Genomic DNA, 16,021 nt, shown 5'->3' with positions numbered 1-16,021 from the left:
CGGCATATGAAGTGAAGGTTATAGCACAATAATCTTTCTATTTAAAATTGAAGCTACCCAGTGAAGCGGGCAGTTCACAGGTAGTCATTAATAAATTAATTAAGTTAATGTATTCCGAATCTCATGAAAGCCTCGAAAATTTCTGAGAAAATGCATGAACTTTAAAAGATGGAAGGTTTCAAGAGTGAAAAAATGGCGTTTGTCGACTTACTCGGTAAAGTAAATTTAAAATAACTGCTACAAATTTTGAAGCACAAATTACAATGACAATCGCGCAATCAAGTTCGAAAGTATTCTACGATATAGAAAATTATAATGAACTATAAGAAATTTAGGTCTTAGAAAGATTGAGAAATTAAATTTGATACCATTCAAGACAATGGATTAATTACCTATGTAAATTTTAATGAGACTCTATAAGTATAATTTCGAAGCGTCAAGTTGATCAGAAAATGTTCAAAAAATTGGGCTTGTCTTTTTGTTTATACAACATGTCCAGTTTTATTTGCGGGATAAGTTTATAGTTTTACAGTTCTTTAAAATGTACTTACTGTCCTGTTAAATAAGACCTTGCTTTAAAAAAAATTTTTTGTTTAAATTTTTGCACATATATTTTAGACATTGGAATAAAATTAATAATTACACCATCTTTTATTTAGAAATTTTTATTAAATATCATAAATAAAATTTTGAAAATCGGGTTACACTTATTTCGTGTATCAGTACATAGTCTCACAATATATGTTATCAATAATGATGGCTACCAAATGAACCTAATTCATGGCTACCATATGAACCTAAACCATATCCATTTAAATCACCATGTCCAAAATTATAATGACCATGATCCTTTATCAATACTGGTACTTCTTTTTCAATTAAAACTGGTTGGGCTACTGGATATGGTACATGCTTCTCAACATGAACTGGGTAAGGTTTTGGTACTGGATATGGCACTGGATGAGCAACAGGTACTTTAACTGGGACCTTAACTGGATATGGTACTGGTTTTTCTACTGGATATGGAATATGTTTTTCGATATGTACTGGATATGGTTTTGGTACATGTACTGGATATGGACGATCTACTGGGACTGCTACGGGTACAGCTACTGGAACTTTTACAGGATATGGTACATGTTTTTCAACGGTCACTTGTTGTTGTACGACTGGGTAGTGTTCTACATGGTCTAAACCGTTAAAATCATTTAATCCATAATGATTAATTGATCCATATCCATATCCTCCACCATATCCATAACCAAGATCAAATAATCCACGTTTATCTTGCTTTTTCTCTGTTTTAGCGTCAGCTTTTAAAGGTTTTGTGGTTTCTTTTTCTTTTTCTGCTAATGTTATAGTTATCACAGCGAATGCAATTAACAAAGTTGTAAACTGAAAATAAAAATGTATGTTAAGTATCAGGCTTTTTTAACTTTACAAAGTTAAATTATAATCGGAGTAAAATAGTTTTAAAGTTTAATAGATGGTTGAGTACTTAAAAAAATTAAAGAGGTCAAAAAATGCTCTATTTCCGAAATATTGTTAAGAACAATAGACTAGGCGATTGTAATAGAGAAAATGGAGTGCACGAATACGGTCTTTTAGATAGTCAAAAAGAAATTACTCTTAATGCGGAATGCGAAATTTTATGTCGTCGTAGGTGTCTTTTATGGCAAGGAGCAGAAATATAAATAGCGCGGCTAACGATCTTAACCAAATAATAAGTTATTCTATTCTAACTAAATATAAAGAATTAGAACGTGCCTTGATCGCCAAAAAGCGGAAATTCTATAAATAGAGGTAAGGTCAGTAAAAAAAAATATACATTTGGAAAAAAGAAGTTCTTAGAGGAAAGGTAAATACTTTTCATGAATAAATTGTGAGGATTATTTTTGTACATGGCTCAAGAAAAGTCTTAAACATGCGTTTTAGGTGGCTTTCAGGAATGCCAAGCTCTTATATAATTGTAAAAGCCCGTACAAAATTGAAGGCAAGGCATTTCTTACCGAAACCTCAAAGGTAAAGTATTGTATTTATTTCTTTTTGAAGAATATTTTCGATCTAATTTTAATGAATTAAATTGTCAGTAGCAACTTTCGTTTCAAATCATTATTAAAATCTTGTAAGATTGGGACCTTTTTAAGGGCCATAACTGTTTCTCATAAAAATTCCAACAATTATTATCCGGAACATATTTTTCGAAAACTCAATAGATTTGGCGTAAATCCCAACAAGAAAAACGGGTCCGATATAGGGTCTGTTTTTGGGTCCAAGTGCATATGTACTTTCTTTTTTCAAAATTAAGCCCCGTAACAGACGATGGGTACTTATTCGTAAAGAAGCTGTATATTTGTTATTCAAAAATATAATAAGAAATACATTGTTCGGTTGAGATCCCTACACTAATTAGAAAACCCCGAAACACGATCCTTATATCAAAGCGTTCATGATGATAAATTATGCCGATAAAACCCACTTATACCAACTTATAATATATTAATTCGTAGTGAGGTTCGAAGGCGAGAAAGATATAAATCAGTTTCAAAGATCTGATCCATTTATTACACTCCTGCTACCGCACTCTTTGGGGATTGAAAATATTAACGCAGTTCTATTTTAGAGATATCACAATACCGAAATATTTGAATCGATTATTTAATTCGAATAGTAAAAAATAGTTAACGAGTAGGAAACTCTTTCTAGTTTCAATCCTAATGGGTGTATGCCCTTTTCACTGTTACACACTCTCTAATTCACAAAAAATAGTTCATATAATAAATAAAATGTAATCCTACCTTCGACATTTTTGTAAAACAAGCACTTTTTCTAAAAATATAATGTTAATTTACAAACTATCTAAGTACAACTATACAATTAGAAAAAAATAGGCCTTCTTTTATATACCAAATAGAATTTTTAAATATATGCATTAATTCAATGTAATTAATAGAATTTGAATAGGGGAGAGGGTATTTCCACGCATACAAGCATACTACATACTTAGAATTGAATAAATTCAAAGAGTTATTGCAACTAGGGCCAAGATCAAGAAACTCATAATGCGTAAATCCCTTTTAATTATTTCAAGTAAACAATGATGGCAATAGCCAACACACTTGTTAATAAAAAATGTCTTTTTTGAGAATGAAGTAATAAGTATTCATCGTTATGAAATAATAAACAAATAAATATACTAACAATATGGGTAGTTCCATATAACTCGATCATCTGAACCGATTTTAAATTTGAATTGCACACCGTGTGCAATTTGATCCAAATTAAAGTAGGATAGCTTACATCTCGATTTATAGTCGCAATATTATTTTGTTGCTAATTATTATATTTTATTTAAGATTATTTGTCTATTATTTGACAGTCACAATTACCTGTTAGGTCCAAACGATTCTAACAGATGGCTATACCTGTTGACTGGATTGAGTAAGTATTAAATAGATGGCGCTATGTTAAAAATACAAACGTTTCATATAAGATAACCACCACATGTTGCTGAGGCTAAGGTATAACCTAAATTTATTTGGAATAAACGAAATAAATACAAGAATCTTAGCCACTGCAACGCGTGGCCGGGTCTGCTAGATTATTATAAATTACTAAGCTACGTTAGTGCAGGGTCAATATTAATAGATATAAGGTATAAAATAATTATTTACAGAGTATTTAATGAAAAAATTATTAATTAAGTAAAAAAACTCGCATAATAGACTAGGATTTATGATTGACTCAGTCGGTTTCACAACTTAATTCTTGACATTTCGGCGAGTTTGAAATTTTAATTTAAATATACTTATTCTTATAAATTAGAAGTGAGTTCTTATAAATTTTCTTTGATAATTTTACTGTTATTTCTGAAGCTTCATTGTGGAATAGCCCATAGATATTTTAATATTTGTATAAATGAATAAGATGCAAGCATTTTTTAAAGTGTATTATATTTATTTAATAGTATAATAATGATGCTTATATCAATTTTATTTATATTATTACCGTGTAATAATATTTCATACAATTTTATAATAAAAAATCGATCTATTTGAGTTAACAAAAAATGTACATATTTTAACAAGCTTTTATATAATGTATACAGTGCGTTCATTCCAAAAGTATCCACCTTCAATAACTCTTGACCTGATGTTATTATTGTTTTGTGTAAAAATACGTCGATTTAGATATCGAGAGATAAATGCAAAAATGATACCTGGAAAATTTTAGGTTTCACCTCTTCCTCCCTAGCCACCCTAACTTTGAAATTTCAAACAGAATCCCCTACCTTGTTGTACCTCATTTGAAAGGGTAAAAAATTATCTATTCAACCATGATTAAAAAATGAAATCAATCGATAAGATAGACTGCACAGAAGCGAATTTTATATACTTTCAAATTAGGTGTAACAAAGCAGGGGGTACCATTTGAAATTTCAAAGTTGGGGTGGCTAGGGGCGAAGTGGTGTAATCTAAAATTCTCTTGGTACCATTTTTGAACTTTTCTTTCGATATCTAAGTCGACATGTTTTCACTCAAAACAATAATGTCACATCAAGCCAAGAGTTATTAAGGGTGGATACTTTTGAAATGAACACACTGCATATGTATGTATATCTATGTTACGGAATTTTGAACGTGATTTTCACCCACTTCAAAACGTGGCGTGGAATTGAAACTTTGCACACTTATCAAAGTCCGAAGACAATAGAATTTAATTTGTTTGTCCGATTATCCTAATCAGGATCTTCAGAGTTCATTTGGTGGTGGAAGCAATCCTGCTTTCGTAAAGAAAAGTAAAGCGTACATAAATTGTGTGGATTGTTAATTACAAACTCGAGTGATAAAAGTTCTCAATAGGTGTATAATTTAAAAAAAAGTTGTATAATATATTATTTTGTGATTGATGTAGATCAACTTTTACATATTTTGTAAAAGACAACTGTATTCAAAATAGGGAAAGGTGTAGTACCTAGAATAAAATTTTTCATTTATGTGTTTTTCAAAGTATTAGAATGTAATGCATTGAAATATTACAATGGAAATCGCTTCTGTTTTTAGTACTGTTATTTCTCAGCATTAGGAGAATTTAAATATTAAACAACTGTCGATAAAAACGTGTGAACCTTAGTGTTTGATGTGTGAACCATGGTACAACAACATATTTACCCTAGCTTACGCCCGAATATACCTAGATTCAAATCCACTGATTAAACCTGAAGGCACCCTCTTTAATTTATAATCGTTAAAATTGACACTATCTTGTAGGTATCCACTACTTTGAGAGTCAAGCAACTGCATCAACTGATATTTTTAATGACTCTGGGTGCATAACACCTTTTTTTCCTACTCATACTTCAATTACCTATACTTGGTAATCTATAAAAAAACAAGCATATAATTATATAATTAAGTTGATAATACATCACTTTGTGTATTTACTTTATCCCCTTTTAACGTTTTGTTTAAAACTGGAATATGATGTAAACCTTACTCACTTATAGCTAATATTTTACGATGTGTATGACTTATAAAACAATATGTAATGGCCATAGCTTAAAAATATATATTCAGAAAAATCAAAATTATTTACTTTTTCCAAAAATATTTTATTTTTAGTTTAATTCAAAATAAAAGCACTTTGACAATCAGTCTTCAGCCTACCTGTATTCTTATAAAATACCCACATTTTAATACAAATGGTGAGTGAATATTTGCAAAGAAACACAAAATGATTCAAGGTACCTTCGCTTACTATATTTTATAATTGGATTGTATTATTAAAATATTACGATGAGTGTGATGTGATGCTTTCAAATAATTTGTAGGTAATTAATTATATCATTTTTTTTCTTTCTAAAAGGTATTTATTGTGTGCACAAAATATTTTTATTTGAAATATTACTTTTTTTTTGTATGGATGATTGATGTTTTTGAATTTTGAAAAACATTTATTTTGTAATAATAAATTACGGTTTTATAATGTGCATTTATAAACTATTTTTGAACTGCATTATTATAAATTGGTTTTTGCCCACAAAACGAATAAATTTTTCTTTTGCTTCTTGTATGTCTTCCAGTTATCGATCCTATAATAATCAAACCTTAAAATGGCCCTAAAGTAATACGAACACTTTAAAAAAATATGGTGTCGAGGATATTTTGCATATAGTTTTTATATTATTTGCAAGCTCTTTAGTAGACAGATGCGAAATAGCAATGTATATACCTACTTCGTGATAAAGACGAAAATCTTGCACGATAATTCAGAAAATGGTTTGAAAACCCCATATATTTTAAGGAAAAACAGCTAACTATCTAAAAGTTCTAAAATATATTTTTTAAGTCGTAATCCAAGAAATAATCCATGCTGAGAAATTTATTTTGCAAGAGTCCAGGTTGTAATTTCTCGGTTATCTGATCGTCATCAATCCTTAATTAGGTTTCTTCACGATTTCAATAGTTTCGGAATTTGACTGACTAGAATATCAAATATGTTAATAAGTTTCTTTAATATAAATTCCAAAAATTGGGAAAATCCTGTAAAATATCATTATTTCACTATAACATTTTTGAGATAAAAATTTTAATACTTTTTCGGTTCGAGACCTGGCGACCATACTCTATAGTGTATTGACAAACATTAGCAATAGTTATGGCGGATCAGGCAATGCAGTATGGGTGTCAAGTCCAAACTAGTACGTGGTACCCACAATGCTTATGGAAGATAACCCCATTCAAGACTGTAATATACTTATGCTTACATAGATACTATAGTATCTGTCTCTATACCATACCGGCATTGTAGTAAACGCTATACATTTTATATCGTGATTGAGGTAAAACATGTCTTTCACTCTACGTTTACTTACTAGTAAAGCAATCAAATTCTTACCTGGCAAAATAAAATTCTTTAATTTTGAAACTAAATCAATTTAAAATTACAGCTACACTAAAAGGATTTGAAAACGTTTGTTTTTTGTTATTAGAATAATATCTAGTGCGATGTTAGCAACGGTAAAACTGTCTAGCAATTATAAGTTAAATATTGCCAAAAAAACAAGAATAATTTAGAAATTTTTAGCGGTAATACCAACTAGTAAACGTTTTAACAATCTCAGATGACTACCTAATGACTTCATGACTACCTAATTTCAGTAAGAAAAGAAATATCAAAAAAGAAATCATTTTTTCCAGACTTTACTAGATGATTTTATGTCATTTGGTCTATAGACCATTCGAAATCTCCTACATTTTTTTGCCTGCAATATTTAAAACTTACAGTACCAAATAGGACAGTATTTGTTATTACATGCGTGCATCTACTTTAATTAGTATGTTGAAAATTATTGTCATTCTACAATGGAGACATTATGAAAAAATCTTCTAGTTACTACATAATATTCAATGGTCTTGTTAAAATAATTACATAAAAAACAAATAATAGATGAAATTATATGATGTTTGCAGGTAGCCAAAGTATGTAATTAAAAATTGACGTTAAAATAAAATTATAAATATTTAAGATGTTGTATTATATTGCTTCCTTGCATGTTGCAAGGATTTTTGAAAGTTTTGTAGCCTTAAAAGATTTCTATTTTTTTTTCTTTTATTATATATTGTTCTTAATTTCGTGTTAATAAATTTAGGATTTATGCGGTAATTGTTAAGTGTGATCGCTAAGGTACAATTATTTTATAAAATGTATGAGTAAAAAAGAAATTAAATAATTAATTTGTTAATTCAAGGATAGAATAGATTCATTTTACTAGAAAAAGTTAAAGAAAATAATTTAGTCTATTTAGTGGAAAGCTTATTTTTCCAAATATATCGGCTGTCTTTTATCGATCTTTTAGAATAATTTAACTGCCTTTATTTACCATGATCGTTATTTGCTAAACTAATCTTTTTATTTTCCTATATCATATCAACAACATTTCTTACAGTATGTCACAAAAGTTACAATTCTTAGTCAAACGTTGGAATTTCTCCATAATAAAACATTGACTCCTTTACTCTATTTTGGAAAAGGGTGTCCATTCAATCTTTGAATTTAAATATCGTTGCAGTGGAAAGAGGTAATAACCCATGATGTTTTCTATTTCACAAACAGGGTACATTTATCTAAAAGTTCATAACTTTGCGTAACACTTCTTTTATTTATTTTTATTGATTTGATAACTTCTTTTGGCGCGTTGACCACTCTTTGTGTGGTCACGTGTCACGCTCCATACATACCACACTGAAAACAACGATTATCACCCGATCACTGAAGTTAAGCAACATTGAGCACACTTAGGTCTACGATGGGTTACTGCTTATTATCACCCGATCACTGAAGTTAAGCAACATTGAGCACATTTAGGTCTAGGATGGGTGACTGCTTGAAAGCACTGTGTGTTATTGCTTTTTTTGTTTTATTTATAATAGTTTTTTATACACACGTTAACAATTACAAGTTATGAAATTTTAATTATTTATATTATTATTAATTAAAAAATTATAAAAAAAGAAAAGTTATTTCAGTTTTAAGTTCACTTCCGGCGAGAGTCCCCAAGGCGGACTATCATTTTGGGTAGGCTTGTTTCTTAGAAAAACAGATCATGCCATTTAAAAATCACTTTATAAATGAGTCATAGTGAAGTAAAACTACATAATTTTATGCTATTTTCCAGGTATTTGCATAAACAAGTTTTTGGAGAAGGGCTACTAGCGCCCTGTGCGAGATTTGTACTGCTCCCCCGAGCTGCAATTCAAACTCATACGGAAAAAGGGAAAGGATATAATGTAATAACCATTTATTAAAAGAAATAATTTCTAAAAATAAATTACGCTATTGAGCGAGGATTGCCAATACGCGTTATATTCGGCATAACGATAGTACTAGATTTTTCGAACTTATTTGCCATGTATAAAAGTAAGGTTGAATGTGAATTAGACATTTTTATCGCTTTAAAAAGTAGGTAATTTATGTATATCTTCGGGGTCCACACTCATATCAAAATTTCATCATTATCTAATTCGTTCAAAATATCTTCTTTTAAACTATTTGTACAACTTTTTAGATAAAACTAATGTTAATTGGTAGTAGAAACGAAAAGTGACCAACATTAGCATTGCAACGTAACATTTACCGTCTGATTATTACGTCGCGTCTGTTCTTTTTGAAATAATTGGAATAATAGTTTTGTATGTCCATTGATTTTGACAATGCGTTTCTCTATGACTGGGGATTCCCGGTAAAATAAACTGTGTTGCCAACATAAAGATTTTTACGCTTAATTTAGAGAATGTACGAGTAACTTGACCCCGAACTATGAGCGATGGGCTATATATGGGCGCCCCTTTTATCTGGCACCCTGGGCGATCGACCAACAGCGCCCTTCTCTAAAACCGCTACTGACTATCATGCTCATATTCCGTGATGTGAATGGTAAATTCTTCGAATTATGGACATGAAAGTTTGCTTCCATATTTCAGATAAATTGGAAATTTCAAAATGGGTGAATTTAACATACAGTACTTGACAAACTCAGAGTTAGTATATGAGAATGGTAATAGGAAATTTCTATTAAAGTAACACTTTTGAGTCACGGTTAGAATCTTTTTTTTTATTATCAATTACCTTTATCAAACATCTAACGGGGATGTAAATGAAAGCACATTCCACGTTAAATGGAAGCTTATTATTATTTTATTAGCTAGCATTTTATGGTTTGTTTTATCTTTACGATTATTGCAAAGATAAAACAAACCTTATATTATTTGATTATTTACTATTACAAAACATATTTATAGGAATTATACACTAGTTAATGTTTATAGTGTGTATAAAAGTAATAATAAATATATTATTTATCAAATAAACATCTTATTCAACCATATTGAATCACACAATATCATTATTATTTCATAATATGTTTTTTTTAAAATGAATATTGAATGAAAAATTAAGTAAATAAATAGATTTTTAAACGAATGTTTAACCTTCATATGAAAGAATGTTATTATTCTTTTTAACCAGCTTCAAAACAGTGAGGATGTTACTAGAAGAAATTTTACAAAATAAAAGATCCTTTGATGTAAAACCACCAAAATTAAACTTTTTTTTTTTTTTTAAATATCGATTAATTTAATCAAAGTAAAGAATTGTGATCTTGTGAAAGAATCTTCTTAATTATTTTCATTGGTATAAAAAAAATTTATAAAAAGAAAGGCGGCTTTTATTTAACTTGCAATGTGTATGTATGCTACGGTGCAGGTGGATTCTTTGACCTCCATTTTAAAGTAGATATCTTCAACCGATTAAGATGAAATTTTGCATGCACATTTAGTTTGGATGACAATGTATGGTAAGGTTGCGCAGTCCTGATTTTCCCATCATATCCCATGATTTTTCCACCATATTTTATATAAATACATTTTTTTAGTCTTAAATTACAGATTTTAATAAAAAAATGCTTTTTATGGGACAAGCTTTCCTTGTACTAAAAAGTAGAAAAAGATTTTATCTATAAGTCCCTCATACCCGACTATTTGTAAAAGCTTGAGGGGCTTAATATCAAGGATGAATCGAAAAGTAATTAGGCATGTGGAGTAGATGAGGCGTTCCGATTCATTTTTGATATTTTAAATTAACCGCCTCAAGCTTTTACAAATAGTCGGGTATGAGGACTTATAGATAAAATAAATTATTTTCTACTTTTTAGTACAATAAAAGCTTGTCCCTTAAAAAGTATTTTTTATTAAAATGCGGCTCAAGCTTTTACAAAAAGTAGATTATGAGTTACTTATAGATAAAATTATAATTTTTTTTTATTACAATAAAAGCTCCCTTTTATTAAAATTTTTTTTGCACCAAAGAATATTTAACTGGATTTTTAAAATAATTATAAAGTTTCACTCCAATTCTAAAAAAAAATTCTAGATAAAATTATTGAAAATTCTATAAATTTCTCGAAAATCAAAACAATTATGGTGATCATTCTTTTAAAAAAAAAGTTTTTTATGTTTGAACTATAGTTCTATCTCTAACGATTTACAAGATGGGTCTTGCGGGCCCAAGACCCATTTAAACTATGTTCTTAATATCACTTTTCGTTAGTTATCGTGATCACGGACAGACAACCGGAAATGGGTTAATTAGGTGATTTTATGAAAACCTATACCATAATTTTGTTCGTATCAAATTGGGACTAAAATTAGTATATCTTCTATGTAAACAGGGTTTAAATGTTAAATTTTTATTGAATTAAACTTTTAAGAATTAAGAGCTTTTTATAGTTTTTTAAAGTCAGTTTCTTTATTTGTAAATTTAGGATTTATGGATTTTAAATATTAGGTATTGAATGGATAGATAGCATTGTATGTTATTAATTTATAAATGAGTGCGGAAGAATGTTTTGAATAATGAGGTTTATGAACTATTGAAGATTTTATTTAACTGTTATAATAATAATGTATTATTAGTCCATAGATCATTTTGCCCTGTACTATTATCGACATTTCTTATACTGTAAACCCTTTTAGATATTCAATTCTTTTCTCTTTGTGTTTTTACATACCTATTTATTTTAAAATCTTTAGCATTTTTAGACTCTGATGTTGAGAAATCGTTTTCAAATTCTACCGAGATTTTGTCTAGCATATTTTTTACACTAACTCATTTTTAGTTTTATTTAAGCATATACAAAGTATATAGGTAAAGTATAGTAATCATGTAAAAAATTATATCAGGGATTTTATCAATATTTCATGTTTTAAGGGCTTCAGATTAAGTTTTTCCATTTTGGTGGTAAGATGTTATTGTCTTGAAAATGATAAATTTGGAGTTTACGAAAAAACTTTATGTTTTGATGTCTATTTTTTGCTCATTTTTCAGGTAATCTGTAAGTATCGGACTTGTTTTGTGATAGAAATATTTGATAGAATTGTTTGTCCTCTCATATACAGTATGTGGAAATTTATGTTACATTATAAGGGCAAAGATAATTGTAATTATGTGATTGTTAAAAATTATGTGATGGTGAAAATATTTTTGTGAGAAAGAAAAGTGTGACTTTTATCATCGTGTCAGGGATAGTTGTGGGATACGTATTTAAAAAAACGTTTATTTAAATCAAATAAACAGACCAAGCAAAACTCTTCATCATTCTTTGCTTTAGAAAGCTTTTTATTTTTTGTTGTTGGCACTCAACAAACGCATAGATAATTTTTTCAATACTTATTTTTTTCTCTTACCTGTCAGAATTGCTGATTTACATTTTCTTCTGTAGGCACGTTGGAGCTTTTGGTATTGGTTTTAAATGTTATTGCGATATATCACAATAATCAATTATAATCAAAGAACTTGCACCAGGAATAATCCTTTGCCGATTAATATTGCAATGATATCTTGGTAGAACTTTGTGGTGTCATCGTACGAACGTTAAGGTTAGAGTTATCATTTTGTTCAGTGATTACGATATCTGGTTAAAGTGCGGTAATTAATTTCAAAATCCTTCTTGGCAGGCATTATAGATTTGCCATGGTTTAGCACAGACAGACGTTCTCTTGTAATGCCGCTAATTATCAAAACTCCAAAAAGGCAACAAAAAAGGCAGAACACATGAATGATGTTAGTTCTTACATGTGACTACTAGCCCCCGGCAAACGGAGACAATCTGATCCAAAACACTTTTTAGAAAATAACCTTGAAAAATAAATCCAAATCGATGCGTATTTATAAAAACAATTTATCGATATCATTGACCATATATTTAACATTATAAAAATATGAAAAGGTATATTAACAATGCAAAATTTAAGCATAGTTACAAGAATCGACACAATTGCACAAAAAAATACTTTCACTGTGTGAAAAAAACGAATGCATTTTTTTCGGCCTCGGTGTTTCTGAGCGGATTGAAACGAACTGAGTATAGAGATGTTGTGTTCGTGATTCTTCGCCACCAATGAATGTTCGTATTTATACGTTAAGTTTTATGTTATGAGCCCTGCGACAACCTACCCGTGAGACAACCATTCCCGGTTTCCCCTAACTTTAACCATTCTTATCTGGAAAACCGCCTTTCTTTATAAAGTTTTTTGTACCAATGAAAATATTTAACAAGATTCTATATTCTATTCTATATCAAACAATTGAACACTTGTTCCAATGGAAAACTTATGAAAATTATCGTAATATTTCCAATCATAAGCGAACTTGTTCTCATTAAATTTCTCAATTATTCAAATAACCGTTTGACTGTCTATTTCAAAGAGAAAAAAAATCAAATTTAAAATATAATAAAAATCATTTATTTCAAAAATTTGGTTTAAAATAAAATAACACAATTATCACACAAAATTCAATAGAAACAAAGTATTAGAAAGAAAGTAAAATAAGTCTTGTAATGTTTTCGTTTTTTTTTTTCTTTAAAAAATATAAAAAATAATTATTCCAAGAAATATGAGATGAATTAAACGCGATAATGTGAGAGATGCTCTGTTATGTTATTAAAATTGCAGGTATTGTTAATACTATTTACAAAAAATGAATTAAATTTGAATTAAAATGAAATTAATGATGAATTTAATGGCGATGATGATGAATAAATGATGATCAATTTAAAAACATTTCTTCTTTTCTTTTGTACAACAATGAACTTTAATGATGTCCACCATAGGAGGAGCCACCGTACGATCCACCACCAAGACTGATGGTTGAATAACTACTACCGCCATGTCCACCACTGGAGTAACCACCGCTTGAAAAACCTCCATGTCCACCTCCAAGGGAGTAACCTCCGGATCCACCACTAGAGAATCCATGACCACCACCTAAACTGATTGATCCACTGGAATATCCACCATGTCCACCGCTGGAGTAACCACCACTGGAGTAACCGCCACTAGAGTAACCACCCCCATAACCACCTCCATATCCACCTCCAAATCCACTACCTCCGGATCCACCACCGAATCCACCGCCAAATCCACTACCTCCTGATGAAACTACAACTGGTACAGTGCGGGTAATGTAAACGGGTTGTGGTACTGGAACAGCTACTTTGACTGGTACTTTAACTGGATATGGTACTGGTTTTTCGACTGGATATGGTACTGGTTTTGTAACTGTTACTGGGTATGGTTTTGGTACATGGACTGGATATGGACGATCAACATGAACTGGAACTGGAACTTTTACTGGTACAGGTACTTTGCGTTCAACTGTCACTGGATATGGTTGTGGAATATGTACTGGAACTTGTTGGGTGATGGTAATGGCTTGAATTGTTCCTTGGCCAACGCTTACTGCACCACCACCTCCAATACCTCCACCGAAACCGCCTCCAATTCCTCCTCCTAAACCACCTCCGAATCCACCTCCATAGCCGCCTCCGTAACCACCACCTAATCCTCCATGACCACTTGATCCAATACTTATAGATCCACCACTGCTGAAACCACCTCCATGTCCTCCTCCAGAGCTTAATAAAATACCGCTATCACCTCCATGACCCCCGTATGACGATGAGTAGTCGGATCCACCTCCGTAACCCAAACTTAAAAGGCCTCGCTTTTCTGTTTTAGAGGATTTCTTTGCAGCATCCTCTCCAGAAACGATTGCCGTTGTCAATAACAGGGTACAAATCTGAAATTGAAGAAATAATGATGCCTTAAAATTTGTTACTAATTTTGCGATTAAGATAGTATGACTACCAAGACAAGCTCGTGGTTGAAATTATTATTTATCTTATTTTCAACTTTGATAATGAATTGTTAAAGCTTCATGAATGTAGACGAAAAATAGGAATAAATTTTTTCGATATTTGCCTTGATTTTCGACAAATCGAGCTAAATAATTAAACAAGATTTTCCATATTTTGAAAAGTATTCCAGATATCGAAAAATTTTACTTTTACTTTTCGTCTTGTATTGTCAAGTTATAACATAATTCAACGTCAAAATTGAAAATATTTATTTTTATAAATTTGTGTCCCCACTACCGTGCTCATACATCCTTAATTAGTCCGGTACAACGGGTTTTCTTTTAAGGTTTTATTAATAATTTATTAAGGTTTTAACTTTAATTTAAATAGTTCTTTTTTAATTTCCACCGACTAGTTTAGGAGAAATCTATAAAAACATATCATTCTTCTACCGTTTTCCCATAAGATTTCCCATTAATGTTATATGCCTACTTTTAAAATCATTTATTTATTTAAATATTCGAGAAAGATTTTTACTCAAAATTCAATTCATATTAAAACCAAACCATCTAAAGTGTAATAGATTTCCGAAAAAAGGACGCTTCATATTTCCTTTCAAAAGTAATTTTTTAACAAATTTAGTGCAACTTTGTACTAATAACGGATCATATAGCTCTAAAGTGAACAATAATAGTTCGAAAGTTACAAGATCACAAAAGCAAAGTAAATTTAAAAGGAAAGTGGTATGCAAAATCATAAATTCTGGCAAAAGTCTCAATTGTAACTAAGCTCTCAATTTAGTGAAACAAGTTTCCGTAACTTCTTACTACTATTTACTGTGTAATAATTGAGACATTTAATCTGGATAATATAAGTTACAACATCTTAGTACATCAGTTATTTTGGTCAGTATTAATGATAACTTTCCCCACTGAAAGTTCAAAAAGCGCAACACTCTTTGTATCTCTAAACGAAAGACGGAGCTAGGAAAAAGAGTAACCATAAAAACTTGAAGCTCGGTTTTACGGTTGCTCTTTCTCGTTGTTATTTTCTTTTCTGTAACTATGCAGCTCATCGTTTTAGAGCTTCGCTCCCCACTAAGTCTCCCTCAAAGCACAACCAATTTTACCGAGAACTAATTTTCATATAAAATATGCATGGCCCTTTCTGAAACACTTTATGAATATTTAATAAAGCACAACACACAAATTTTCGTGACAAAAATTTTGAATTCACTTTTCCAAACTTAAGTTAACAATTAAACTAATTTTCGTCCTGACAACTTTAATAATTCGAACTCACCAAAAACTTCATTGTTGTATAAAT

The 16,021-nt window shown here is 30.2% G+C and overlaps 2 protein-coding genes across 2 annotated transcripts; both read right to left on the bottom strand.

The window, feature by feature from the left end:
- Nucleotides 1-699: 699 nt before the first annotated feature.
- LOC123294072 (non-classical arabinogalactan protein 31-like) lies at nucleotides 700-2,841 on the bottom strand. Its single transcript, XM_044875145.1, has 2 exons — nucleotides 2,799-2,841; nucleotides 700-1,395 (listed from the first exon to the last, which is right to left on the bottom strand). Exons 1-2 carry the CDS (start codon nucleotides 2,805-2,807, stop codon nucleotides 748-750), a joined length of 657 nt encoding a protein of 218 aa, XP_044731080.1. The 5' UTR covers nucleotides 2,808-2,841; the 3' UTR covers nucleotides 700-747.
- Nucleotides 2,842-13,450: 10,609 nt separating this feature from the next.
- On the bottom strand, nucleotides 13,451-16,021 carry LOC123294070 (keratin, type I cytoskeletal 9-like). The gene is made up of 2 exons (XM_044875143.1): nucleotides 15,998-16,021; nucleotides 13,451-14,637 (listed from the first exon to the last, which is right to left on the bottom strand). The coding sequence occupies exons 1-2, from the start codon at nucleotides 16,007-16,009 to the stop codon at nucleotides 13,651-13,653; spliced, it is 999 nt and encodes a 332-aa protein (XP_044731078.1). The 5' UTR covers nucleotides 16,010-16,021; the 3' UTR covers nucleotides 13,451-13,650.

Source organism: Chrysoperla carnea, chromosome 2 (genome assembly GCF_905475395.1).
Source record: "Chrysoperla carnea chromosome 2, inChrCarn1.1, whole genome shotgun sequence".
NCBI classification, from domain to species: domain Eukaryota; kingdom Metazoa; phylum Arthropoda; class Insecta; order Neuroptera; family Chrysopidae; genus Chrysoperla; species Chrysoperla carnea.
The sequence above is the reverse complement of the archived record's forward strand: the minus strand, read 5'-3'. Positions and strand labels throughout refer to the sequence as shown.